Source organism: Brachypodium distachyon, chromosome 5, assembly GCF_000005505.3.
Source record: "Brachypodium distachyon strain Bd21 chromosome 5, Brachypodium_distachyon_v3.0, whole genome shotgun sequence".
NCBI classification, from domain to species: Eukaryota; Viridiplantae; Streptophyta; class Magnoliopsida; order Poales; family Poaceae; genus Brachypodium; species Brachypodium distachyon.
The window spans coordinates 20,238,748-20,255,183 of record NC_016135.3 but is presented as its reverse complement, the minus strand read 5'-3'; the positions used below and the strand labels follow the sequence as shown (position 1 = coordinate 20,255,183).

The window sequence follows — 16,436 nt, the reverse complement described above, 5'->3', positions numbered from 1 at the left end:
CGTTCTACGGTTGGATCGGATGTACTATTCCGTAGTATAATTAGCCTGACTTTCACAAAACCTCAGGCTCAGCTTTGTTGCCCTTTTGCAGAAAAAGGAAACCACACAAAAGCCAAAGCACCAACCGCAAAGCCTCGTTTGTGCTCGTGCTGCTTCTCGTCTCCCCACCAGAAGACCGGAGTCACAGTCACCAGACGGCCAGACCATACCAACCTCCCACTCCTGCTCCTTTCCGCTATTTCAACCAAATTCCCTTCCGTTTCTCTGCTCCTCGCCTCCCGAGGAAGCAGAACGCAGAACCACTCTCCAAACCCTAGCTCGACCCCCCCTCGTGTTCCTGTCGTTCCCGCTCCGGATCGAACCTGCACCGAGCTAGAACGCTCCCCTCCCCCAAATTCGAGTGCCAGATGGGCTCCGACTCCAAGGAGTTGCTCGGGATCGAGCCCCTCGAGCTCCGCTTCCCCTGTACGGCCTCTCCGCCAAGCATCCCGCGTTTGTATTTAGCAGTTCTGGCACATGCCGTTGTTTTTTTGTTTTTCGAATAATTTTTTCGGGGGATGTTGGTGTGCTTCTCAGTTTGTACCACATTTTTTTAATGCCGAACATTCCCTTACAATTTTTTATTTAGAGCGTGGAGGGAATTTGTCCGATTTATTAATTTATGCTGTTTGAATCGCGCAGTTGAGACGAAGAAGCAGATCTCGTGCTCTATGCAGCTAACGAACAGAACGGATGACTACATCGCCTTTAAGGTAATCGGAATTATTACGTCTTCCTTTTTATACACCAAGCGGTTTCTAGTCTTTGTCGGAGTGCACAACTCTGCAATTCTGCCAAGTGTCTGAATGTAATGCCACAATCGGTGAAACATTGTGCTTCTAGGTCAAGACAACTAGCCCTAAGAAGTACTGTGTTCGGCCGAATAGCGGCATTGTGCCACCACGGTCCACCAGCGATGTCATCGGTAGTGTTTATTCCCATAACCTTCCAGCAAATTCACTTGGATGCTTTGTTATCTTTGGACTAGGAATTGACAATTTCTGTGATTTCATAGTGACAATGCAAGCACTAAAAGAGGCGCCGCCAGACATGCAGTGCAAGGACAAGTTTCTCGTGCAGAGTGCTGTGGTGAGGGAGGGTACAGCAGTCAAGGATATTACTGGAGAGATGGTAGTTCACATTCTAATGCCTCTTCCTCTTTGTTGGTCGATTATTCTGATGGATGTTTGCTCCAACAGTGCTAACAAGTGAAACTTGTGTATGTAGTTTAAAAAAGAATCAGGTAATGTGGTGGATGAGGTGAAGCTGAAGGTTGTCTATGTGCAACCACCCCGACCACCATCGCCTGTGCGGGAGGGATCTGAAGAGGGTTCGTCGCCTCGGCCTTCATGGTCAGATGGGGGCAACATGAATTATCAAGATGTGAGATCTCTGACTTTATATTGTTTGTTTCATTTTCATGTTTGCTCTTAATCGTTTCAGATGTGATTGATAGTTGTTTTGATGCAGGCAACAAGGGAAACTGATGAGCCACCATTGTTCTCTGTTAGTATCTCAACTTTTACATACTCCTTTCATGTCCCGTAAACAAAAACTGAGTTGTTGTGGGTTTCAGGATATAAGAGCGCAGAAGGAACCAGAAGGGATGACCTCTGAGGTGAGCTCCTTTCGACAAATATTTCGAGTCTGCTTGCAACTATTTTATGGAAGCAATGGAAAATATGTTTTTGCATATGTTTGAAACATCCTTTTCTGTAACTAATAAGGTTTAACCACATCTTGGCAAACCTTGCACTTGGATTTTCCAGAAGTAAAATATTGAGTACTGTATAGATATAGCTTGTGCTTTTTTGAAGTGTTAATGCACCATTTCAACGATGCTAAGTACTTAATCACATATTCATATGGATCAAGTCTAGAGTTGAGTTGTCATTATGGTATCTACCTAAATCACATACTCTCCCCAAAACTGTTGCAGCATTTACTTTATAGCTCTAAATGTAAATGTTTTGGATCAGCCTCACTTCATTTACTTTGGAGTAGATGATTATGCTTTAAATATCAATGAGACCCAGACTAAGACTTTGGAGATTGTCTGACACTTGCAAATGACTGAATAAATATTGTGCACCATAAGATGCCATGGTTTGTAAATGAAACATTCAGGTGAGCTGACACCTTGTTTCTAAGAATTATTTCAAACAAGGTATGCTTGTGCCAGATGCTGGTGTACTTGTTTAATACCAAAATAACTCAATAACCAGCAACACGGACAATTGATCTAGCCTAAAACTAATGGGAGATTGAATTTAAAGTGCCATGTAAGGAGATAAATTTAAGCCAATAGTAAGCCGATGACAAGCTCACCTTTGTGATAACTGATAATGTAGTGTGGTGTGAGACAATCCTGTACGTCAGCTTCTGTAAGCCAATAGCAATCCTGACAAGCTCACCTTTGTGATAGCTTCTGTGCTGCCTTTTGCCTATTGCTGCAGTATGCATTTTTTTCTCTCATACTGCCAGGTATATTTATGCACATTTGTCTGTTGTGTTCCATGTGCACTCCTCTCAGAGATTGATTGGTCAAGCTTTATTTTCTGACAGGATGCCCAAATCATTTGTAATTTTTTTGTTTTTTATCTGTTGGCAATTTATCATATTTTTAGTGTTCTTGGCCCTTTGTAGTTTCTACTCACGTTACAGTTGTCAATTGTAGCTAACTCAGTTACTCCACGCAATCATTCATAAATCCATCTAAGTGGCCTAGTATAGGAACTATATTTTTTATTAGTTGCAAATGCACGTAATCATGGCGCTTCGTGTAGATATTTTTTAATGTACTGATTTGGTTCTTTGCTTGCATTGTGTTCATTAGAATCAATAAACAGGTCCTGTTCATACCAGACTTTGTGCACTGTCAACATTTAATACTGATCAGCTTCTCATCCAAATTTTGTGAATAAATTATTTTTACTTGTCTTGTACTGACTGTCTCATTAATAAATTTTCTTTCGTAGACATCTGCTTTGATTTCAAGATTAACTGAAGAGAGAAACTCTGCTGTTCAGCAGAACAATCAGCTTCGCAAGGAACTGGTTAGTGGATTTGGTCTTGATGCAAACACTTATGGCATATTCTGCTATTTGACTGTAGCTGTATTATTTTCTAGTGTAATAAACGTCTGAGGAAAAGATTTATTATTGAAGTTCTCTTAGATGCTGACATCTGTGTTAGGTCCACAGGCTATTGCATCTCACAAGTTGCAGCATCCATAAACTATGATACTCTGTATTTCATATAAAACTTGTACTGTTAGAATGTTGGTACAAGGAGAAACTCCAGTTGTGCACCTTGACACCGAATATAGGTGTAACTAAACATCTCTTTTTTGAATCTTAACAGGACCTTGTGAGGAGGGAAATCAGCAAGCATGATGGCGGTTTCCCATTGGTGTTTGTGGTTGTCATTGCTCTGCTGGGAATTCTACTGGGATTTGTCATGAAAAGATAGATCGTCCTTTGTGTAATTCTTCATCTTGTTAGGCTTTTGCCCTCGTCAAAATCAGATATTGTTGTTGTCGACATTCTCCGATGCACAAATTTTACATGGATACCACTACTACTTAAACAGCATATTCATCTTACAGTATGGCTCCTGTAGTTGTTAGCATCAGATTGGTTGACTACAATACCCAGTCAATTAGCCGTCTGGTTGACCTCATGGTATAATTGTTAAAATGAACCCATTCCATTAACTAGTGTTCTGATTACCAGCTGGTATTACTGTCCAATGTTTTGTGGGCGTTACACATTCGCTTTGGCTAAGCAAGTCTACTAGTTCGGAAATTTTCAAGAGCTAGTTTGAGTTTAGCTCAAAGATATATGCAGTAAGTAGTGCAAAATTTGCTCCTCGGATGTCCTATCCATATACTTAATCCATCAATTTGGATTTCAAATGCTATAGCATGCTGGGAGCTGCTCTCCGGATGGTTTGGCGCTTCACTAAACTCTTGCTTATTCAATGTACATCTTTTACCATGCGCAGACTTTACGTGGAAGAGTGGCAAGTGGGAGAGAGCACGGTGAATTGGTGATTACCATGATAACAGTAACAGCGCTCCCGTTAGTACACAGCAACCTACATAACCATCAGTCGGGTTTACATAAAATAGCGTGGAACAAAATTAGCCCTGGTCAGCTAGGACTTGATATGCATCCCTGTTAAGTCATGGGGCTTTAGCAACTCATGCCATTTTCTATCTGGCTTATCTGCACTGCTCCAACCATGCAGCCTTCAATTGAATCATGCTTTGGAAAGGCCCTGCATGTTAATCGTACTCTGGCAACTTTACGTAACGCAGAGTTGGGTTTTTTGGAAAGGCCCTGCATGTGAAGACAGAAGAGCTAGAATCTTTGCAAAATGGTCGTGTCACGGCCTCACTTCCCAGGCTCCTGCAACATGTTGCATCGGGATACAATGGTGCGGAAATCCTCAAGGTTTATCTGTCGAGAAATATGATAGAATTGTAAGTATGGAACTGGATGTTCAGTCTTAGTAGGAGTAACAACACAACAAATACTCCCTCCGATCCTAAATTGTTGTCGAAATATTACATGTATCTAGACGTTTTTTGAGAATAGATACATCCATATTTGGGCAAATTTGACTAAAGAATTTAGGATCAGAGGGAGTAGGTGTTTGCAGCATTTGACAAACTACAAATCCCCAGTAGGTATCAGTAGTTTATTTCACAATGATCACTAAATTATGATAAAATCAACAAAGTTTTTTCTTTTTGAACCTACAACAAACTTAAGTTAAAAAGACTGAGAGTTGCCATTAACTGGACCTGTTGTGATCCAAACCAGCAGAGTGCTGGTCCCCCGTGATTAAGGTTACTTAAGAAAACAGCATCCTGATGGTCACTACTCACTAGCATTTTACCAATGCAGATGCCACACATTCACTACACAATTCAATGGTCTTGTAAAAATATCACAAATCCAACACATATGTTCAAAATTTGTCAAAATCACAAGACCATGTCAGGGAAACAAGTGAAGATTAGGGCTTCATAATGCCAACATATAGGTTTCAAGATTAGGGCTTCAGGTTGAAACGAGGAACATACAAACTACTCTAAAAACATACCATGTCAAAGGGTGCCGAGGCAATCCCCAAGATCTGAATTTCCAGTTAGTAAGTTCATAATGATTTAGGATAAATCACATCACATTTTTAAATATATAAGCAAATGACAGGGAAGAAACAAGAATAGATTCCCAAACACAAAATTGGGTTCTAAATTCAAAGTAAAAATGTTGTTTATCTTTATTCAAGTAAAAGAGCAAACCTTTCCATCTCTGTCACTATCGAAGCATTGGATCATGTTAGATATCTCAGAATCTGTCCAGATGAAATCATTTACGTTGGCCATTCTTTCAAGATCCCAGGGTGTGATATATCCTTTTCCAGCATCTGTACAGAAAAAGTAGTGACCAATTCAGACTGTTTGTGAAAGTAAAAGATAAGATAAAACACAAACCTTTAGACTACATACCACAGAAGAAAAGAGAAACTATGTCAATCCAATTCTGGTGCATCTGCTTCAAGGATAACTACATGCAGCTATCTCTAGGCAAGCACCCAAAAGAAGCACCTTAAGTCTGGATAAATTTCAGCCTGGCTTTTTGTGTTGAGTACTGTCTAAATTGTACCCCTTCCGTTCCATAATACATAGTACCGTATAAGACATGTATATTGTCTCTGAGATACAACTTTGACAGTTGCTTATGAATATATCAGTAAAAAAACTTGAAAAATAAAGCATTGTACTCCCTTCTATCCATATTTTGTACTAAATCAGCGACAATTAATATGGATCGGAGGGAGTATGTTGTTTTCATTTGACTCAGAGTTTCAGAACTTTGATTGCATGCTTTCTAGGAAGTCATCTATTTTGGAACTGGCTGTAAAATATACTCCTTTGTTCCCTTGGCAAGCACTGCATAATCCATATATTGCACACCACGAGTAACCTAACCAATACTTATTTTCACAGGAAGGAAGGTGGCGGAACAAATTTCTAAGTTTGGATAAAGTTGCAGATAACCTATGATGCAAATAAATTTTATTAGTTATACATTGCTAAGGTAAGTGCAAAGACATGTTGGATTACTGTGAGGAACTTAAAGAATATATGCTAATGCATACTGCGTAAGTTGGATATAAAATTGGAAGATACACCTAAATCTGAACTCTGAAGTCTGAAGTGGTTTCAGGCTTTCAGCAATGGGGAAATAAGCCACAAGTTCCACAGGCAGGAAATGAGTCAGACAAACAACACCCAAGTTAGTTTAAATTCACTACTGAGACTATTTCAATGGGTTACTCAATATACAGCTAGCTCTCGATGCAATCCAACTTTATTTTTCTAGGGAAGCAGAGGTTTTAATTTTTAGATGCCATAAAAAAATTCCAAGTCAGATATACCATCAAACGAGAAGAAGAATGCAACCACATCATCTTCGGATAGTTGTATTCTGCTCCTGACCTAAAAGCAACCAATAAATAATGGAGATGCAATTGTATAACTCAAATAAGACTGGAATATAGGATAGCAAGTTAATACAGGTAATTCTGCAATGAGCATACCTGCTTCTTTGTCTTCCTGTTTTTAGAAGAGTCCTGAATGGATGTGTTGTTATTTTTGCACGGAGTGCCTTTTCTTCCTTTTGCTCCTGTGCTTGAAGTTTTTGCACCCATTACTGTCACGGAACTTTCTGAAGATTCTGCCAGAGAGAGTGCAATGGCCTGCATAATTAACACTTTTAAGGAGCAAAGAATCATAGGTAAAAAATAATAAATAGAAGTTAATTGGCATGCTAGGGATAAACATCAGTTTGGCGCATGCTTTTGTTATGTATGTATTACCTGTTGTAAGGCTGCATCATTATCCAGAAAATCTGTGACAGGAGCATCCTCTTCTCGAAATGTACTAGTAGAAGAGTTTCGTGAGTTCAATAGCTTCTTTTTCTTTCCCTGAAAAGAAAGAAGAGAAATGACAACTATGCATTAATACTAATAAAACAGCAGAGAGTTATATCCAACATGAATTGCCGCATCCTTCCGAAGTTCCGATATACTCCTACATTTCATTAGTAAATCTCCAATCCACCGGGCTGTAAAAGCTAATAGTTTTAACATGTGATGGTTAACTTGGTAGACAACTACTCCTTCCGTCTCATATTAAGTGACTCAAATTTGTCCAAATATGAATGTATCTATGGCTAAAAGGCGTCTAGATACATGTAATAGAAAGTCAATATGAGACGAAGGGAGTATGTGTTACTTCTTGAATATTATGAAGCCGTGATTTAGAATTTGACCTGTTAGGCTGTTAGCATGCCATGAATCCACTGAGAATGCCAGAATCTCACTAAGCATTGGTAAAGTGAGATGACAATCGCAATACAGCTGATGCAAAATGTGATAGATACAGTATCACCATTCACCAAGGGCCTCAACAAATTTATACTGACAGGGATAGTAAGTATACAATGAAGGACCTGGATTTAGAAGAGGTACCTTTTGACGAGACCTAGAGGAAGTCTTAATCTCCTCCTCCTCGACATCTTGGTCGCTGGCCGATGAGCTCTCCTCCTCCTCTTCGCCGCCGCCGTCGTCAGACGGAAGGTACTCCTCGTCCGCATCGTCGGATCGGTCCTTCTGTTTTCTCTTAGCAGCGGCCGCAACCGCCGCCGACGGCTGCTGGAGGAGGGGGGAAGCTGCTATGCGGCGGATGCCGAGGGCCTGGAGGCGGGCCTCGTTCTCCCGTATCCGCGCCAGCCGCTCCTTTTCGTACTCCGTCATGGGCCGGTCTTCTTCTCCCGCCATGGCGAGGCGGCAGCGGAAACTGCCCTCGGTTTCTTCTTTCCTTTCCCCCTTCTCTTCTTTTTCTCCGCACAAGAGCCTGAGACAATCCTCGGGCCTGATTTGCGCTGAGAATGAAATTTTCTCGAGTAAGTTACCGGAGGATTAGAAAATTACATTCTCACGTGTACAGGATTCCAATACTACTTGGTTACCTAAAACCTATCAGAAAAAATTGGTTACCCAAAACCAAATTGTACGATTAAAACTTGTTGACAATAGATCCGACAAGTAGGGGCCGGTTTCTTATGTGACAGGAAGCCGTTTTCTTTGCTCCCCGTGCGGATCTGGCTTGAACCGTCTGATTCGGACACAGTCGAGCCGATCCATAACCTAATAAGTGTTGGTTTCATGGCCAATGTTGGAGAGCCGATTGTGTTCTAATCCAGCTGATCAATTTTCAGTCTGAGGATTGTCGTCTATGACTTGGCGATGGCGACAACAACATTTGTGTTGAGTTTGTAATGGTGAGTGATTCTTCAATTCCACCATTTCATGATTTTGGCTTTCTTCAGTAATGGTCTGTAGGTGACGTATCCTTGATCGATGTATCCAATAGTTTTAGGTTCTCACTTGTCTAGTGGCCAACCATCCGTGGTCGTAGAGGTGCAAAAAAATGACCTTCAGGATATCCTCCAACCTTCTTTTAGTTCAAACAAATGAACTTCAATTTCAAAATCACACCACTTTTTCAAAAACTAGTTCATTTGTTTGAAATCAAGATTAGTCATGTTTGTGTAGATATCTTGATGACATCTTGAGTAACTTTTGTTTTCTTTAGAAGTCATTGCGTTTGTTTCAATTTGCTCAGTCCATTGCACAGTACTGATTTTGTTTCAATTAATAAAGTCATTTCTTTCCGAGGGGCCTCAAAACCTTTCTATCGACGAACACACATGACTTATTTTGGATTTGACTTTTTGTTCAAAACCAACACAGGTTCACCCACTCACCCACTCTCTTGTCCGTGCAATACCGTTTATACTACCACTGTACACGATCGTATACTGCGACCGAATGCCACGAACATTCATGTCGACGAGATGACGGATGCGAAATCGTAAAAGAAAAGGGCAAAGAAGATCGAAAAGGAGCAGACATGGATCAAAATCACTGTGCAACTATAATCTAAAACACAAAGAGCGGCAAGACATCTACGAGATGGCCAGCTCCGCCTGTGCCCACGCCAATGACGAACTCCTGAGCGCGGTGGCCGTCGACGTGTCGACGCCTTCTTCGAGGATGGCCGCGATCATGTTCATGGAGGGCCTCCGCGACGGCTCGGAGTCGATGCAGAGGTTCACAGCGTTGCAGATGATGCCCAGGTTCTCCTGGCTCACGCTCTGCAGCTTGGGGTCCACCAGCTTGCTGAACTCCTCGGGCTGGTCCAAGTGCTCCCTCGCCTGAAACACAGACATCTCGTCGATTAACTGCTCAGTATTGCTAAAATTTAAACTAGTTCGAATTTAAGAGTGCAGACTGTAGAGGTATCATATGATAAGGTTCTCTGGTAAATTTGCCATGGTACTACTAATTCTCAGCTCTTGATTCTGACAAGGGCCAGTTAGTAGTACTAACCCAGTCCAACAGGTCTCCTGTATCTTTGGAGAGCGAGGCTTTGCCGCTTATTAGCTCCAGCAGAATCACCCCGAAGGCGAATGTGTTGGCCTGGACGTCCATGAAACGGATGTGCCGGGAATCCATGATGCCATTGAAAGGCCCCCCGTTCCCGTTGACGACGCAGCCGTTGCCGAAAACTGGTTTGGCAACGAGAGCTCTCCACCTCTCGAAATCGATTATCTGCACACACAAAAAGCATAACACATTTCAGCTGTTTGTTTCAAACAGAGCAATTTGTTGTCATGTGTCTACGAGTAACAGTCTTCACAGATGAGAAATACCTTTGGTGAGAAATCTTCAGTTAGGTAGACTGAACTGGAGGTCAGCGTGGCGACGGCAAATGGAGGTTGCAGCTCGGTGTGCAGGTGTCTGAGGACGCGGGCGATGCTGAGCGCTATCTTCATCCGCCTGGGCCAAGATAGCTGGCATCCTTCCCCGTCTGGAAACAAAACAACACAAACCAGGTTCATAAGTTTTAAGTCATATGGCACCATTCATACTCCATGCAGCAATGCTGCAAAGCTAAGAACATATTGGCTTACCGTGAAGATGCTCATAGAGCGTGCCATTTGCTGGGTACTCAAAGACTAGCATTCTCGAGAACGGATTAGAGTCCTTGGAGTATCCCACCATCTTCGCCACATTTTCATGACTCAATCTGGCCACTTCTACAACCTGTACAGGATCGAAACACTAAGAGATGTTATCAAAAGAGCCGTGTAAAATCTTAGTATCTGTGTCTGAGTTAGATGTAACTTGCCTCCTTCTGAAAGTAAAGCTCGATGTAATTCGTCCAGTAATGTACTGAAACAGATAGAGAGACGACAGCGATTTCCCGGCCATCCTTCATAGTTCCTTTGTACACTACTGTCTCATGGGAAGACCCAATTATGTTGCTGAAATCTTCACAAGCTTCCGCGAGCTCTTGCCGGCTTATTTTTGGCACATTTCCAAGGAAGTCGTCATCTAGACAAGCAAAAGAAAAGGTAAATAAAAGAGTAGGCAGTCTACATTTGTCGGTAACCCACCACATGGAATACCAGCACTGACCAATTGAAATCACGGTGTTTTCCTTCCAGCTTATAGCTCTTGTCCATGGAACACTATTCCCGGAGGATCTAGCATTGCGTCTTCTGAGAAAAGTGATGACACAAAGGCTTAAAATAGTAAGCAATGAAATTCCTGTGAGAACTTCCAGAATGAGAAGCCAAAGGGGTTGAAGCAAGCTTTTCTGCCCACTCCCACCAATAGTGTTGTCTTTATCTCCATCCTTGCTGTTTTCACCTGTAATTATGAGGTAATGTACTTTCTCAATATTCAGTAAAGAAAATTACAGCAGGAGGTGACATGATACACTTTTAATAATGGATGGTTGTGTGCATTGATTGACACAGACCAGTCGGTTTTCCTCCTTTTTAAAATAAATAAATAAGCATTCTAGTTTGAATAAAAAATCGTCTGGCCTCGTATATTCAGACACAAAAGTACACATAGACCAGTTTGAGTTATATTGTATTTCTGTAATGCACAAAATCAGTGTGGGGTTGCATCCTGCAGTGCTGAGGCATAAATATCTGGCAGAAAAACTGAATACTTGGAAAAACTTGGATACATTGGATCATACACAAAAATGTAGGACAAGAGATCAAACCATGATGGGAAAAAGGTGAAGAATGTGAGAGGCAGAGTCCAAGAAGGAAGCAAACAAAGTGTCAAATTTATGTTCTTTATTTTAGCAAAGCATGGATAGAGTACCACTATCCACTGGTTCATGATGTCATTCACAATGTAGGTCTTACTTTTAATGTCAACCAAATTCGAGCAGGCAATATTTAAGTTCCTACCATCTATGCCTCGAGCCCCCAAAAGGATTACTTTTTACCTTCTGAGGATAAACAAATGGCTGTGACTATTCTTCAGACTAGCCTAATGGAGTAGTTCCATTAACAAATGCTGAATTAGTACTCCCTCCGATCCATAAAAAGTGATTTTGTACTAAATGGGCGGCACTTTTTATGGATCGGAGGAGTAGTTGCTACGGATGACGCAGGAATATCCTATTAAGTAAATGCACAAGAGAAATATATGTGCAAAATAAATCTCTATATGCTCTGTCAAACTGCAGAAATATGGAGGCAAGCATTGAGAAAATTGAATGAAGAGAATTATGGTGCTGAAAATGATACTATAATGAATTGATGGTTATAATATGTCAGAAATGAATATCACCATACATTGCTGGACAGGACGGTTTATTATGTCATTGTTCTGGAAGCAATTTCCTACCATGCTTGATCTGTTCAAATACTGCAAAACAGGTAAGTTCAGATAGACTTGACTGAAATCCAAGCGACAAAAGAAGGTGTACCTTTCGATTTTCCTCAAACATGTAGGAACATCTCCATCCAAAAAGTTATATGAGAGGTCTATGTCAGTTAACTGAGACAACCGACACAAACCAATTTGATCTTCTCTGTTGGTCGACACCCTGAAAGAAGAATCACAATTTCTCACTCATCTGCTATGTCCATTGATGCTCTTTTACGGATTTGGCAAGTTGGTCCCTGTTTCTTGTCTCATTCAGCTTGTTTCCAGACGATAAGCCATAAACTACATCTTTCTCAGTATGTTGTGGAATGCAAGAATGAAAGCAATGCTGATTGATGCTGACTTCTTAACTAAATATTTTTATCATACTCATAAAGAGACGTGTTTCCATGCACTTCCAGATCATGCATGCTAAAAACAAATATTTGGTTTTGAAGACTCTGAAAAGCATTTACTTACATGATCGAGTCATTACTTGCAGGAATAGTCCCTGTAAGACTATTATTACTCAATCGTAGCTCCACAAGGTTTGTCAACTTGACAAGCTCAGGAGGGATAGCACCATTCAACCAATTCACGTGAAGGTCTCTAGGCATAAGAGAACATATGAGTTATGAATTTGAAAAACATGGTGACAGAAACACAAGTTGATCACAGCTTCTTGCTCAGTACATTTTTGTGGTCTTTTGCATGTCACCGATCTCTCTTGGAATAGGACCCACTAGTTGATTTGTACTGAGGTCCAGCACAGTAAGATTCTTTAACTTGCCAATTTCTCTCGGTATTGAGCCCACGAGTGTATTGTTATCCAATGTACTGCAATATTCATCAAGACTGTTATTCTAAGTTGCTTGCAGGTGAAGTATATTACTCTATAATTATGAGGGTTGTAAGCGCATACAGTTTTTGCAAAGAACTCAGGGATCCAATATCTGGTGCCAGGAATCCTGTGAGAGATGAACTTGATAAATTTCTGAAACGGAAACATGTAAGAAGTAAGACACATTACCGTAACACAACATAAATGTTTTCAACAAAAATAGCATAATCACTGCAATGCTGAACATCTTGGTTGTCTCTTGTTCAGACCGGCAAGTATGTGTAAATAACACTACACGTCAGTTATTTGACTTTGGATAAATACCACTTGGATTTGAATTTTATTTAACTAAAAATTGTGAATTTATTATGTATTCAAGAGGGACCACAAATCCACCAGGTCAGTTTTTTGTGGGTTGCTTCTTGAGTCAACTGAAGATGATAGAGAAATATAGTAAAAGTAGGTAAACTTCTACGATAGCCCGGCAGCCCAGCTGGATGTCTCATTGTGTTGTCAGAGACTTTATCCGCTTTTCTCTGAAAGAACATGCATCATTCTGTCCTGCTGTTGGTGCACAGACTTTTCTTATCTTCTAATCTAACCCAGCTAACTTTAAGTTCCCAAAGGAGAAATTGCATGAAGAATTCATATCATTTTGAATAAGCTCTGAAAGATGTTAAAAGGCTCTTCCATCTGAGAAAAGATTTGCACATACAAAAAGGGCAACCTGTGCATTTCTCAACTAAGAACCTTAAATTTATCTTATAAACTGTCTCACCCTGCTAGCTGATAGAAGTGAAAAATAAAACGAGCAGGAGATCGGATGAAAACAAAGCAATTCTTACAGAATCTCCACACGGTTGTCCGGCGAGCAGGTCACGCCGGACCAGGCACAAGGATCCGGCTCTGTGGGATTCCAGTCCGACAGCTTGGAAAGAGGGTCCTCGATGATGGCCTTCTTGAAGGCAAGCAGCGCAGCCACTGCACGCCCAAGAACGAAGCAATCAACTTCTCAAGAGCACAGAAGAAACAGAGGATAACACAGTAAGGCGAGGTCTGAGGACAGCACGTACCGTCGTCCAAGACAGAGGATCCAGAACCAGAAGGCGCGATGAGGAGCACGCAGCCGAGCAGCATGACCAGGCGGCGGGAGACCTCGAGCAGCTTCTCCATCGTCGAGTTGGAGCAGAAGAGTAGGAGGCTTTGTTCACATGGCAAGCTCGTATTCACTTGGTCGCGAGGTGGAAAGAAGCAGCAGCCGCGGAAGTTGCACTTAACGGCCACGCCAAGCAGCCATCGACGATGATGGCCTATTGGCCTGCACTGCACAAAGGCCAACGGGACAACCAAACCACCGCCTATATTAAATCAGCCATCTCTCTCCAGGTCTCCCACATTCTACTTGGTCGCACGTGAGAATACTGTACACTTACGCTTTGTTCTGCCATCTCCAGGTACAGTATATAGTTCAATCTGTATACCGGGCTGATCAACTGCAGATGCAAGAAGATGCGGACACGAAATCTCGAGAGTACAATCAAGATCGAGACACATGTCCAACTCAAGTGTACCAAAAATATCGTCGTTACATGACTGTGATGCTTAAGCTTGTCAGAGTTCCGAAGGTGAAGTTTATCCACCTAAAATATCTAGTACAGTTTGAATTTTGAAGTGATTCGTGCTACTACTACTAATTCAAGCTTAAGTTGGCACGCTCCCTAAAGCATACGCGCGCCGAGAACGACGTGTTAGAAAGTCCACTATAAATCTTTCGATGATCAGGACAGAAAACAATAGTTTCGTTCGATGTCATGGCCGGACGGGTTGGCTGTTTCCTTTTTACTACTCTCTAGCTAGTTCTTTGAATCGTTGATTTGTGATATGGGATTTTACTAAAGAGAATGACGCAATAACCCTTTGAAGAGTTGGTGCAACCACTATCGCAGGACGCTAAATTATTTTAAGGGGAGTACACATCACCATGTTTTGCGTAATTTGACAGGGAAAAGGTCAAGAATAGGGAGCCATCATGCCACCAAAATGTTAGCTTTCAGAAGGAAAGGTAATATATAAGCTAGACTAATTGACTAACTCAAAAGCATCCTTTTGCTGCAAATTGATTTAGGACACATGCTCGTTGCATCTTCCACAAAATGAATTTTTCGTCTTCCCAGTGTACATACCAATTGCACATCGCATAATTTAAAAGTTTTATGCAAATATGCACATGATGCAAGACCAGAGGAATGGAGATTGTTTAGCTTAAAGATGACCTGAAAGTGAGCCCGTGACGCTTCCAAGCAAATCAACGAGGTACCGATGATTATCTCTATGGCTGGGAAAAAACATGGAAGGGGGCACAGCAGCCTTCAGGCGCAAGCTTCTCCTATGAGAAAGACATTAGCCTTTTGAAAAAGAAGTGGTTATTTTTCCTCTTGTTAGGTTGAGTCGTGCAATGGTCTTCAGTATCAAGAAACGAAATTTATCCAGAAAGAAAGATGAATTCTCAATGCACTAGCTCTGCAAGGATACAGAATACTGAAGATTATACGATGTTGGCACTTGGTCGGTCTCCAGGTTCCGTCTTCCTAACAAAATACGTTGCTGGTTGGTCTCCCAAGTTGTCTTATTGAATTAAGAACTAAATGTACTTCGCATCGCAGGCCTCCTTACCTCCTGATGCCACTTTTCACCGAATGCAAATGAGCAGACATCTTAATCTTTGTCACATCGCTATAGCCTGGGAGAACCATAATTCTGACTAGCTGAAAATATAGCCGTGATGTCAAATATTGGACAGAACAAGGAAAAAACTAGAGGTGTCAATCAAGAAGGATCGAAGAAATTGGCCTTCTAGCTTGCCCACAACGTCTCCATTTTCCTCTATCCACTATTTGCTTACCGGTTGTTGATGTCAATTACCACATTATTAAAGTTGTAGCATGTAAACAGCACTTGGAACAACTCTGTGATGTCGCCATAGCCCTACCCCTCAAATAGACCGTAGGTGCTGACTGTTCAACTTTCACTACAACAACCAAACCCATCATTGATGCATAGTTTACCTGCCATCAACGTGAAGCAAGCAATGCAGCCTGGATTCGCTCCCTACTGAACAGTAAACATGCTCAATGCCATTGGCTCTGAATTGAAGATGCCACCACAGGTTTCGTACCACCAAGTGACACGGCCATACATGTATCAGAAACTTCACAGCACCTCCCATCATAATGGTACCTCCTCTTCTTCCCTTCCTATGCATGGGGGCATCAGTTGGGCTTGGACATTGATGTATGTGCCTACCTCACAGTGAAAATACTGGATAAATGATTGTTTGCGTTGAGCCATTGTCAGCAGCTCTAGTCTGCTTGCTAGTTGCCAATGACTAGAATACATGAAACATTTGTGAAGTAACTCTAAGTGAATGGGCAATTTCGATTGTGCTTACCTGCCGGAGCTGATGATGCCCTTGATGTGCTCCAGCAAACTTTGTACTCTCTCCGGTCCATAAAAAGTGTTGTCCATTTTGTACTAAGTTAGTACAAATTTTGTACTAAGTGGGCGACACTTTTTATGGATCAGAGGGAGTACATAGTAAGAACAACCTACAATTCATTTTACTAGCAGAGTATAAAAGACCATGCCTGGTTTCACTCAACAGCGTCTTTGTGCAGTTGTTTTTACAATGCTAGCACTAGCCGATCTATGGTACCTTTCTCATTAGTTACCGAATCTC

The 16,436-nt window shown here is 41.5% G+C and overlaps 3 protein-coding genes across 4 annotated transcripts; 1 reads left to right on the top strand and 2 right to left on the bottom strand.

The window, feature by feature from the left end:
• The first annotated feature begins 161 nt into the window (after nucleotides 1–161).
• On the top strand, nucleotides 162–3,772 carry LOC100843224 (vesicle-associated protein 1-2). 2 transcript variants are annotated; one of them, XM_003580174.4, is made up of 9 exons: nucleotides 169–465; nucleotides 682–752; nucleotides 883–964; nucleotides 1,055–1,170; nucleotides 1,267–1,422; nucleotides 1,510–1,545; nucleotides 1,616–1,657; nucleotides 3,018–3,095; nucleotides 3,403–3,772. In XM_003580174.4, the coding sequence occupies exons 1-9, from the start codon at nucleotides 408–410 to the stop codon at nucleotides 3,508–3,510; spliced, it is 747 nt and encodes a 248-aa protein (XP_003580222.1). In that variant the 5' UTR covers nucleotides 169–407; the 3' UTR covers nucleotides 3,511–3,772. The 2 variants fall into 2 exon arrangements, with proteins under 2 accessions (XP_010240179.1, XP_003580222.1); XM_010241877.3 differs by having other exon boundaries at nucleotides 162–465; nucleotides 883–1,170.
• Nucleotides 3,773–4,067: 295 nt separating this feature from the next.
• On the bottom strand, nucleotides 4,068–8,001 carry LOC100834079 (calcium-dependent protein kinase 27). The gene is made up of 6 exons (XM_003581412.3): nucleotides 7,588–8,001; nucleotides 6,934–7,041; nucleotides 6,655–6,813; nucleotides 6,493–6,553; nucleotides 5,354–5,478; nucleotides 4,068–4,502 (listed from the first exon to the last, which is right to left on the bottom strand). Exons 1-6 carry the CDS (start codon nucleotides 7,894–7,896, stop codon nucleotides 4,437–4,439), a joined length of 828 nt encoding a protein of 275 aa, XP_003581460.3. The 5' UTR covers nucleotides 7,897–8,001; the 3' UTR covers nucleotides 4,068–4,436.
• Nucleotides 8,002–8,815: 814 nt separating this feature from the next.
• Nucleotides 8,816–16,335, bottom strand: LOC100833770 (probable LRR receptor-like serine/threonine-protein kinase At1g63430). The gene is made up of 16 exons (XM_003581411.4): nucleotides 15,766–16,335; nucleotides 15,374–15,465; nucleotides 14,134–15,288; nucleotides 13,774–14,023; nucleotides 13,546–13,681; nucleotides 12,782–12,853; nucleotides 12,553–12,696; nucleotides 12,340–12,468; nucleotides 11,921–12,040; nucleotides 11,787–11,848; nucleotides 10,603–10,836; nucleotides 10,313–10,518; nucleotides 10,095–10,227; nucleotides 9,834–9,991; nucleotides 9,511–9,732; nucleotides 8,816–9,335 (listed from the first exon to the last, which is right to left on the bottom strand). The coding sequence occupies exons 3-16, from the start codon at nucleotides 14,146–14,148 to the stop codon at nucleotides 9,087–9,089; spliced, it is 2,130 nt and encodes a 709-aa protein (XP_003581459.2). The 5' UTR covers nucleotides 14,149–15,288; nucleotides 15,374–15,465; nucleotides 15,766–16,335; the 3' UTR covers nucleotides 8,816–9,086.
• Nucleotides 16,336–16,436: the final 101 nt, after the last annotated feature.

Coding starts and splice junctions, on each gene's coding strand:
- LOC100843224 (XM_010241877.3), top strand. CDS start 408: ATGGGCTCCGACTCCAAGGAGTTGCTCGGGATCGAGCCCCTCGAGCTC. Junction 1,546..1,615: donor ATGAGCCACCATTGTTCTCT/GTTAGTATCTCA, acceptor TGTGGGTTTCAG/GATATAAGAGCGCAGAAGGA. Junction 3,096..3,402: donor ATCAGCTTCGCAAGGAACTG/GTTAGTGGATTT, acceptor GAATCTTAACAG/GACCTTGTGAGGAGGGAAAT.
- LOC100834079 (XM_003581412.3), bottom strand. CDS start 7,896: ATGGCGGGAGAAGAAGACCGGCCCATGACGGAGTACGAAAAGGAGCGG. Junction 7,042..7,587: donor CCTCTAGGTCTCGTCAAAAG/GTACCTCTTCTA, acceptor CTTTCTTTTCAG/GGAAAGAAAAAGAAGCTATT. Junction 6,814..6,933: donor ATGATGCAGCCTTACAACAG/GTAATACATACA, acceptor TTAATTATGCAG/GCCATTGCACTCTCTCTGGC.
- LOC100833770 (XM_003581411.4), bottom strand. Junction 12,697..12,781: donor CTGAGTTCTTTGCAAAAACT/GTATGCGCTTAC, acceptor TGAATATTGCAG/TACATTGGATAACAATACAC. Junction 10,228..10,312: donor AGCTTTACTTTCAGAAGGAG/GCAAGTTACATC, acceptor GATCCTGTACAG/GTTGTAGAAGTGGCCAGATT.